The sequence below is a fragment of the Tursiops truncatus genome, chromosome 15 (genome assembly GCF_011762595.2).
Source record: "Tursiops truncatus isolate mTurTru1 chromosome 15, mTurTru1.mat.Y, whole genome shotgun sequence".
Classification (NCBI taxonomy): domain Eukaryota; kingdom Metazoa; phylum Chordata; class Mammalia; order Artiodactyla; family Delphinidae; genus Tursiops; species Tursiops truncatus.
In genome coordinates, this window is record NC_047048.1 from 72,878,971 (window position 1) to 72,889,553 (window position 10,583).

The 10,583-nt window shown below is 49.5% G+C and overlaps 1 protein-coding gene and 1 long non-coding RNA gene across 12 annotated transcripts in view; one reads left to right on the forward strand and one right to left on the reverse strand.

Annotated features, from left to right (window-relative positions):
• ZMYND8 (zinc finger MYND-type containing 8) overlaps nt 1-5,188 on the reverse strand; it is a 126,720-nt gene extending 121,532 nt beyond the window's left edge. For 3 of the 11 annotated variants that reach the window (XM_033840834.2, XM_033840835.2, XM_033840833.2), the window contains exons 1-2: nt 4,971-5,186; nt 4,058-4,291 (exon numbers count right to left, since the gene is read on the reverse strand). In XM_033840834.2, coding sequence (XP_033696725.1) covers nt 4,058-4,071 — 14 coding nt within the window. In that variant the 5' untranslated portion in view covers nt 4,072-4,291; nt 4,971-5,186. Of the gene's footprint in view, nt 1-2,821; nt 2,893-3,427; nt 3,554-4,057; nt 4,300-4,970 lie in introns of those variants that run through there. The other 8 variants (XM_033840828.2, XM_033840823.2, XM_033840831.2 and 5 more) reach the window with 6 other exon arrangements.
• LOC141276549 (uncharacterized) lies at nt 7-9,445 on the forward strand. The gene is made up of 3 exons (XR_012326377.1): nt 7-98; nt 2,023-2,280; nt 8,212-9,445. It is a non-coding gene; the product is annotated as an uncharacterized lncRNA (long non-coding RNA).
• Nucleotides 9,446-10,583: the final 1,138 nt, after the last annotated feature.

Consider the following 10,583-nt stretch of genomic DNA (forward strand, 5'->3'; position numbering starts at 1 on the left):
TTTCAAGGTGACTGTGAGCTTCAGGAGAGAAAGGAGGGCAGAGTGCCCAAGGCTGCACCAGGGCAAGGACGGGCGTCTGGCTCCCGGCCGGCCGGTAGGTAGGTAATCTTGATGACGAGGGACAGGCTGGCAGCCCAGCTTGCTGCAGTGCTGAAATGGCTCCTGCCTGCTTGTTTATCAGTAAGCAGAGTGGGGTGGAGGGGGAAGGGCGTCCATAGCCTTAGCAACCTGAAGCCAAGGGTGAATCCTTCCTTGTTTCTGCCTTTGAGATCAAGAGCAGGGCTGCTACACAGATTCCCTTCCTCCTCCTCGGCTGTGCGGTGGCCAAGGCACTTTTGCACGTATCTTTCTTTTCAGGGTCAAACCAGAGGCAAAGCCAGACCTAGGGCTTCCCAGCTGAAAAATGTTTGTGGCCTCTGCCCAGGAGAGAGAAGGGGGGGAAAAGGAGGCAAAAGAAACAAAGAGATCACACACGTGAAGTGGCTGGACTTTGGAAAAAAAGAAAAACCTACCTTTGCCTTCAGGGTTTTCTGGGCTGCTGTCACCCCCTCCCCTTTTTGAAATGGTGACTCATCCCCCCCCCCCCTCCTATTTAAGACCTGAAGCCATTTCCCCACTGTTCTCCCGGGGAAAGAAAAGGGGGAATGTTTTGTTTAAAAGAAAAGGGGTAACAAGAAAGAAAGAAAGGAAAAGAAAAAAAAAAAAAGCTATTGTTTTCATCCCTAATTTATAATCCAGGAGGCCCCATTGTTTCTTTCCTTCTGACTCAAATCTTTGAGCTGTTAATTATAAAAGTAACTGGACTCAGCTCCAGAAGGCAAACCACGTTCCTGAGCAGCAATTAGAAAAACTCTGTAGAAAGTTTACTGAGTGATTATATATAATTAATTCCTAGTTACAGCCGGAACACTGACCATTTTCTGGCGCTAATAAAAGCAGTTCCTCCTGCTGCCCCACAGGAATGCCACTTAATTTCCCAAAGCAGAAAGTGAATCCATCCTGGAGGGGCTTCAAGGGAAAAAAAAAAAAAAAAAGGAGAGGAATCAAAAGCTCCAGTGTGTCTGCGTTTGTTCCTTGCAGCTGTGCATCCTCTTTGGGGGCTGAAGAGGCAGAAGGAAAAAGGAAAACAGCCCAATGTTCTGTTCCTCCCTCTGCAATTTACAAACATGGCAGAGAGAGGACCATCTACCTTGATGTAAAAAAAAAAGGGGGGGGAGGGGAGATGCCCTAGGCATGGAACGTAGGGAGACGCTTCAGCTCCACGGATGTGCTTTTCCTAAAAGGAACAAAGATGGTAGAAATTTCCAGAAGGCCCGCTCTCGGTCCAGCCACTGCAATTGTCAATCTGTAACCTTTCCTCCAAGTCTATTGGTTCAAAAGCTGGAGAGAGAAACCCCATTGGGCTGCACCGTGAGCCTGCACTGCTGTCCCTAGCTAGTCCTGCTGCAATGCAGACATTTATTTTTTTTCCCCCTGAGTGAAACTGGAAAACAATGCTACCTTGAGAGCCATTAACTTTTACAGACTCATGTTTGGTGGTGCCCCCAGGACCACAGGCAAGTGGCTGGCTTGCTCCAGGGCTGAGAACTTGCTGGGGCTGCACATGTGAAAACAGATCTTGGCTTTGCAAACCTGTGGGAGCCATTTTAATGCAAGCTTTTGGAGGACAAATGCCTTGCCCTTAGGTTTCCTTCCAGCCCAACAAATGCACCATTATGCAAACACTGACAGCACCAAAGCAGGAGTCTTGTGATTAGATATTGCTTCCAAGGAGGCCACAAGAACCTCAATATGTAATTTCCATTTACAGCCAGGAGATAAGAACAAAGAAACAAAGCTAAGCCTCTGAACTTTCTTGTGTGGGGTAGTAGCAGGCAAGCAGCTCAGTTCTAAGTATGTTACATCATTAACGGCCTGTCCTTTTACTCTAAGAAGCTGGCCTGTCTTGCAAAGACTTCTCAGCTTAGAATTGGGTACATTCCTCATTATTAAATGAGCCCTTTTTCCAATTGGTTCTCAAAGGTGGGTTGCTGGACACCAGTTTAAAAGAAGAAAGATTATTGACTCCATCAAGTTGGCATAACACAGCAACCGAATATACTTCCAGCATTTACAGTCCTGCTGGATTGGTCTCCAGGCTGGAAATTTATGCAGTGAACTTCTAGGGAAATGCTGAAGCAAATGCTAAACAAGAAGCTACTTTTTTCACTCTGAAGTTCTAGCTGCAGCCTTAAGAGATCAGGAGAAATGTAAAAAGTGAGAAATAAATCAGAAGTAAAGGTAAGTGTGCACATACAGATGTGTGGGTCAGGCTTGGAAAAAGGCCGGGTCTGTTGTGTATGAGCCCTGAATCAAGACCAAGTTTGGTGGTGGGTGGGATTTTTACAGACATGTAAGTATCTTAAAACATAAGGACTCACACCACCACCCCCAGCTCCTCCCCACCCCCATGTTTAAGGCTCTGTGACTCTTAAGACCAAGCAGTTTCCTTACATTTCACAAGCAGATCACCTACCCAGAGTTTTCTATCTAATATCCAAACAATCCCAATTCAAGGTCTCCAGTCAAGTCACAATGAACTGAACGTTTCTTCCCTGAGGGTAAACAGGAAGTATAATCTTCAATCCTAGCCCTAGGTTATCAGGAAAAACAGTGGATTCAAACAGTCACCTAAAATCAAGACACTATGAAAAAGCCCTCCTTGGGTTCCTGCTCATAAAAAGCCCCCAACGGCTGGAGCCAAGAGCCCCTGTTACAAACAGACCCCAAATGTTCGCCAAACTCTTTATACATGGTCACAGAAATGGATTGCTTTACTTACCCAACAAATGTTCAAGCAACCGTCTCATTTTTCCACAGTTAAGAAGAGAGAACAGGCTGGCAGATTTGGGACTTGATCAAAAAGGAAATTTTTTTAAACAGTTACACGGGATTATTAAAAACACACACACAACAACAACACAACCCAACCACTGAATATGGAATGCTGTCATGAGCCACAGACGTGATTTTATTTCCTCTGCACTCTATCACACAGGAGGACAGAGGATGACACAATGTAAAAAAAAAAGGGAAAGGAAAATGAAAACAAGGAGAAAAGATACATGAGTCCACTGAAAACCATGCAAGAGGAGAAAACTAAGGGATTCAAAAAAAGACTCCTCAGATTTATTGCAGGATGTTGTCCAACATCTCTCCCCCACACCCCCCCTACACTCCCCCCCCCCGCCCCCCATCCCCATCCCTACTCCAAAAACTTCCTCCAAAGCCTAGAAAACACTTTCAGAAACATTTGCTGGCTGCAGGCTGGCTTTGCAGAAGAACACTCTGTATCAATAGAAGTCAGGAAAAAAGGCTGAACAATGTAGTTTCAAGTGAAGAAACCCTGTAGGAAGAGAAAAGACCATGGGGAGTCACCACCACCCACCTAGGCCCCAGGAGCTAGGATCTGTCCTTAGCACTGCTCTGCTGAGGGCTTGGTTCTTTTGCAAACACACGTCCTCTCTGGTCAGAACTGAGTCCAGCCTTCCCAGCACCTCTTTGGAGAGGTGAACTTGCCTGCTTTGCTGTCTGCCATGAGCTCTCCTTGGAAGGGAGCCTGCTTGCTTACCTTCCATTTTCTTCCCCCAGCAGGCATGTGACACAAGAGAAGACAAGAGTGCAAGGGGGAGGGGGGGGGGAACTGCTCAGAGAAAGAGAGAGAGAGGGAGAGAAAAAGAGAGAGGAAGGAGGGGGGAGAAAAAAAAAAAAGCTTCTTTTTTGGCAATACCAGGATCTAGCTTCACACTCTTCTAGAAACACCATGTCCTGGTGGAAGAAAAGGTGTGCCAGGCCCTTACCAGTTTGCAAAACCGAGCTCTGGCTAATGGCTACTTAGCCATGTGACCCAAGAAAGCAAAAAAAAAAAAAAAAAAATCTCTCTAAACAGTTCCAAGTTAACCTAAGTGCTGTAGGGGTGACTGTGGCACAGACAGCCACAGAGAAATCACACTGCTCGCCCACAATGCGGATGTCTCAGAGGGAGGGGGAGAAAAGATGGTTAAAAAGTCGAGCTTACCTCTGTGGATGCATTGTTAACACTGTGTAATGTCAATACTTATAAAACATGGAGGACAGGCTCCTAGTTCTCACAGAAAAAGGGTTTGGCACTTCGGCTTGATGATCTGGCCGCCTAATAAAAGCTCATCCCCGATTGGCTGCCCCGGCAAATCGGAGTGTAAGGCGGCCCCGGATTGGCTGAAACACTTCCTGAGCGATTATCTTTGTGAGGCTCTGGTGAGCAAGAGCCATCCTGTGCATAGAAAAAGACAGGCTAAGCTAGGCCTTTTGCAGCAAGAAAAACTTACGAAAGGGGCCCGCAGTCGCCCTTCTCCCACACCCTGGCTAGATTTCGCGGCACGAGCAAACCAGTGCAGCCAGCCAGACCTGCTCCAGCAAAGACTGAGGCCCAGAGGCCACAGGCAAGAGAGTTTTGGGGGTGAGCTGCAAGGGCTCACCCTCATCTGCCCCCACGGAAACGGCCCTCTCGCTGGGAGGAAGGCTGGCTCTTTTCTAGAACAATCCAGCAGAATGTTCTCCCCACCACCCGCGGGGGGCGGGGAAGTGAAGCCAAAGAGCAGGGAGGCCCGGGAAAACAGCCCAGGGGGCAAGAGAAAGAAGAAGCTGGAGCCAGGCCTCTGAGGCAAACCGGACGGGCCAGGCGAGCCCCCCAAGTCACTCCAGGGCAGCCCTGGCTTCCCAGAGGACAGAGCACTCGGGCTGAGAGGGGAGGAGGGGAACCCAGTGGTCAAGTTTGCATCGTCATTATCAAAATGCCTCCTGGACAAAGCAGACCAGACAGCCACTTGCCTGCCCCAGCCCAGACTCGAACCTGTCGTCACCCCACCACCCCCAGCCAGAGCTCAGAGGAAAGCAAAATGGGTTCCTGCCTCCCTGCCAGGATGCCAGGGGGCCCCCCTCCCCATCCTTACCCTAAGAAAAGCCAAAGGCGCTCCTAGCAGGCCACATGCCTAGCTCTACAAACTTCCCTTCCCCTCCCAGCCCCCTCCCCCAGCGCTGAGGCCTGCTAAACCTGTCAGTTAAACAAAAATCTGACTTCCGTATTAGTCTGCGATGGCTTCAGCTTCCTGCCTATTAACCCTCTCTCAGACTCTGGGCCTGGCTGGGAAAAACTAGGCCCTGAGAGCGCAGAAAAGGCCTGTGGAAAAATACCAGCGGCAGCTCTCCCGGCAGATGCAGAAAGAGAGAGAGAGAGAGAGAGAGAGCCGCTGTCTCTCGCCTTGGCTTCCCAAGGAGGCGTGTACCTTCTGAATCCAGGGCACAGGCAGTGCCTCTCGGGCTGAGAAGCCATTTAAATCCAGAGGGAGAAAGAAAGATGTCAAACTCAGCCAGGGAACAAGAACCCCCATTATTAGTCAGGCCTACACCCACTGCTTAGACCTTCCTGCCACACAACCAGCCCTGTAAGGATGTTCCTGGGAAACTGGGCCCTCGGTGGCAGAAAATCCCATGAGCTTTGTAAGGACTCTTGCTTAAATTTATTTCCACAGAGAACGGCTTCTTCGGGTCCCCAAAGGCAGGTGGAACAGCTATTTCACACACAGCTCTACCCCACCCCCATCTCTCTGGCACTGCTCCCCAGTAAAATATTAACTACTGTTGCAGAACTGCTTATAATTCCACCCATTTCAATAGTATTAGGAGGTCTTTGCCTGTTTCCTCCGTCAGGCTGCCTTGGTTGTGGGTCTGTAGCCTGAGAAAGAAAAAGCAAATCCAGAAGGATCTTAAAGCATCCGTGCTCACTTGCTGATGCTTTTTTTTTTTTTTTTAAAGACAAGGTGCTTAATTAGCAAGGTTTTTTTAAAAAACAGCAAGCGGGAACAACAGAAGCTAAATAAAACACCATTCTTTAGAGGCTGGAGAAAGCTTCCAGAGGTGACACGGCCATATGCCAGGAGGTAAAACTATGGCCCAATAAAGTCTCCCCTTCTCCTCCTAAAATTAGGACTCGTGGGCTTTCTCATCCCACACGGTTCGTTGCCACAAAGAAGCCACAAAGAAAACGGTGGAGCTGAGGCCCTGCTCACCCTGCCCACCCCCACGTGGACGACAGATGCCCACAGTGTGTACATAAATTCCTCCTGGCTGGGAACTTGTATCAAACAGGAGCAAGGCAGGAATGCAAGCACACTGTACCGCAGGGGCAGGGCCCAGGCTCTAGGAAAAGGCAGAGGATTCTGTAGCCGCTGTTGCTGAATTTTCGGCTGAGGAGGCCGGGACGCAGGGAGGGACACTCGGTGGCCTGACAGGGGTCCAGCATTCAGGACAACAGGCCTGGGCCTCACCAGAGGGAGGGGGCCTCCTCTTCCTGGGGGTGGAACCGTGTACGGGGAGACCAAACGGGGGACAGGAGGTCAGAGTTAATCAGACCGCGCTCTCCCTCCCGGCAGTGCGGGGCAGCGGCCCGGCACCACCATCCTATAAGGGATACTGTTTGTGTCTGTTGGTGCTGCTTTGGGGAGGACAAATAGCATGAGTTTGTGGCGGATCTCGTGTACAACTACCTGACCAAGCCCACGAGGAAATAAAATACGGCGCTGGTTGGCGTGTTGGATTTTAGCCCCAGATTAAAGCCGGTTGCATAAGCAACTGCAGCATCCTCCCCCTCCCTCTCCCCCTCCCCCTGATCACTTGATCACTTGAAATGTTTTCTGGGGCAAAGAGCAGGAAGCTGGCGGCTTATTCTGGCAGCTCTGCTCTGTTTGAGGAATGCTGTTGGCATTCGGGTAGGTCTGAGGTTATCTAGAAAACAGCAATTTGGCTGGGGACAGAGACAAAGGTATGGTGGCAGATGGAATCCTGGGAGGGACACGGATTGAAAAAGGCTGCCCAAGGCAGGCCTACTAAGGGCCAATCCTGGGTTTGATGGAATGTGGCTGATAAGCAGGGAATAAAGAAAACCAAATGCTGCTGGCCTCAATCTAGAGATTGCCCCTCTCGAACCCCCGCTGCACAGAGTAGTCCCAGCAGCTTCTGCGTGCCTGGCACTGGCTAAATCAGCACTTTACACAGACTGACTCCATGAGGTAGGGAGTATTGTTAGAGAGCTGGTACTGAGCCCAGAGAGGTGAAGTGAGCTGCCCAAGGTCACACAGCAAGCCAGTGCCAGAGGTCAGACTTCCAACCCAGCGACGACTCCACATCCCTAAACCCTGTACTTTTGCCTGCCTCTAAAGAAAGAAATGAGAAGCCCAACCCAGCAGAGCAGAAACAAGGCTGAAATCTACTAACGGCAACTGCATGAACTGTGTTTTCTTTTAGGAGTTGGACTCCTTCAGCAATGTTTTAAGTACTGAATGATGAACCTGGGAGATCTTTAGATCAGGATCATTCAAAGGCCCAGAGAAAGCTCCTCTCTCCCTACAAACCTCCAGCAAGATGTCGAGGGGGACACGTTGCCATCTCTAAAATCAGGAATATAAAAATTCCTTGAAATCAGTGGTTCTCAACCAGGGGTGGTTTTGCCCCCCCAGGGGATAGATGGCAATGTTTGGAGACCTTTGGGTCGTCACAACTTGGGGGGGAGAGGTGCTATTGGCACCTACTGGGTAGAGACCTGGGATGCTGCTAAACGTCCTACCGCACACGGGACAGCCCCCAGCAAGGAATTATGTGATCTAAACGTCCACTGTGCCGAGGTGGGAAACCTTGGCTTCAGTGAAAGGAAAACAATCCGACCATTGTGCCTCTGGATAGCAAAGCCAGCACAGGGCCTAAATAAGCAGGTTCCGTGGTGATATGAATAAGCCATGAGCTCATAAAAATAGATTAATACGTGTCTCTCAATATTTCCAGGAGTCAGAGAGAATCTGGGGATAGAATCTGTCTGAAGGAAGCCAGACAGAGTGTCTCAGCGATAAAGCTGGCCTCCAAGGAGAGCAAAGGGCTGACCCCAGCCTCCCTTCCCCAGGCATCTTACTGGCCGAGGCCTGGCCCCACTGAAATGGCCCGCAGCCAGACCAGCAGCAAGAGCGGCAGCCTCGGCAAGCTGCATCCCAAGATAGTCTGTTCTGCTGACTATGAAAATAAGCACACTTGGAGTTATCTGCCTTCAGCAAGCAACAGGCCTCTCTGTCCGTTACGTGAAACGGCCGGGACTGAGGCCGGGAAGTGTCTTAAATATCTTGTTTTGTTTTGTTTCCTTTTGGCCAGTTGGAACCCAGGCCAACTTCGGGCACGGTGACAGAAGGGCTCACCTTCAGAGCACGGAGCTGACCGAGTCATGTTACAGCCACAAAGAGGCAGTTAGGACTCGTCCCTGCCTTGAGAAGAGGTGTCCTCTAGAAGTTTGTTTTTGTTTTGTTTTTTTCTTCTTTCTAGGAGGGATTGGCAGGATTACGCTAATGGAGAAGGGAGGGAAGGAAGGGCAGATGGAAAGAGGGGAGGAGATGGTACTTGACCATCAAGCAGATGGCGGCAGTGTGGGTGGGAAGAGATGTAAGTGACGCAAGAAAACACAAATCAAAAGGAAGAAGAGGGACTCCCCTGGCAGTCCAGTGGTTAAGACTCCGCGTTTCCACCGCAGGAGGCGCAGATTCGATCTGTAGCCTGGGAACTAAGATCCCACGAGCTACGTGGCGCAGCCAAAAAAAAAAAAAAAGATTCGGGACCTCCCCTGACCTGCTCTTTTTATATCCTAGCAATTACCATTATGGAAAGGAGCGCACATATTTATTTGCTCTGTTTGTTTCTGTCTCCCACTAGACCAGTGCCGGTGTCTGGAGCCATTTTAGGTTGTCACATCTGGAGGAGGGGTTAGCGGGTGCTACTGGCATCGAGAGGGTGAGAATCAGGGATGCTGCTAGATTCCCTACCGTGCACAGGACAGGCCCCCGCAGCAGAGAGCTAGCCAGCCCCAAATGTCACCAGGGCTGAGGCTCAGAAACCCTGCATTAGCCTGAGACCTTCAACACGGCAAAACCTGGTCTGAATCCTTCACCATTGTGCCCTCAGTCTAACACTGTGACCGATATGTATTAGAGCTCAATTAAACATCTCCCACCTGGGTGGTTGCACCTTTCTCCTACCTGAATCCCCTGCTTCTGCCCTTGCAAACGTGTGTGTGTGTGTGCGCGCACACACACACACACAGAGGCAGCCAGGAATCCTTGTAAAACAAGTCAGATCTGGGATTCCTGGGTGGCGCAGTGGTTAAGAATCTGCCTGCCAATGCGGGAGACACAGCTTCGAGCCCTGGTCCGGGAAGATCCCACATACCAGGGAGCAACTAAGCCCGTGTGCTACAACTGAGCCTGTGTTCTAGAGCCCGAGAGCCACAACTACTAAAGCCCTCGAGCCTAGAGCCCGTGCTCCGCAACAAGAGAAGCCACTGCAATGAGAAGCCCGCGCAACCCAACGAAGACCCAATGCAGCCAAAAGTCAATAAAGAAATAAATTTTTTTTTAAGTTGTGGTTTTAAAAAAAAACAAAAAACAAAAAAACTCTCCAAGGAGGATAATGATAAATACTGATAGCTACCATGTTCCAAGTACTGTGTCAAGTACAGTTAGAAGCAACTTACGTGAACTAACCCATTTACCTTCAGAACTCTGTAAGGTGGGCACCATTAGAATTGATGATCAATTTCAATCCCATTTGCTAGGTGATGAAACTCAGGTAGGAACTATTAACAGTACAATTCTACTAAGAAAACTTCTCTTCCAGTCTCTTCTGCCTCACTACTCACCACTCCTTAATGCCTTTCAATTAACTATTTACTCAGAAATCACCATGCCAACAGTAAGGGAGTAATTAGAGACTTCCCTGGTGGTCCAGTGGTTAAGGCTCTGCGCTTCAAATACAGGGGCCACGGGTTCGATCCCTGGTCAGGGAACTAAGACCCCACATGCCACATGGCACGGCCAAAAAAAAAGATAATAAGGGAGTGATTAAATAAACATGGTCCTGCTACACAACAGAATACTATACAGCTGTGAAAAAGAATCTGGGACAAAAAAACAAAACAGAAACAGATACAGAGAGCAAACTAGTGGTTGCCAGAGGGAAGGGGGATGGGGGGGTTGGAAAAACAGGTGAAGGGGATTAAGAGGTACACACTCCTATTTATAAAATAAGTCACAGAGGGCTTCCCTGGTGGCGCAGTGGTTGAGAGTCCACCTGCTGATGCAGGGGACACGGGTTCGTGCCCTGGTCAGGGAACTAAGACCCCACATGCCACATGGCACGGCCAAAAAAAAAAGATAATAAGGGAGTGATTAAATAAACATGGTCCTGCTACACAACAGAATACTATACAGCTGTGAAAAAAGAATCTGGGACAAAAAAACAAAACAGAAACAGACTCAGATACAGAGAGCAAACTGGTGGTTGCCAGAGGGAAGGGGGATGGGGGGTTGGAAAAACAGGTGAAGGGGATTAAGAGGTACACACTCCTATTTATAAAATAAGTCACAGAGGGCTTCCCTGGTGGCGCAGTGGTTGAGAGTCTGCCTGCTGATGCAGGGGACATGGGTTCGTGCCCTGGTCCGGGAAGATCCCACATGCCGCGGACCGGCTGGACTCGT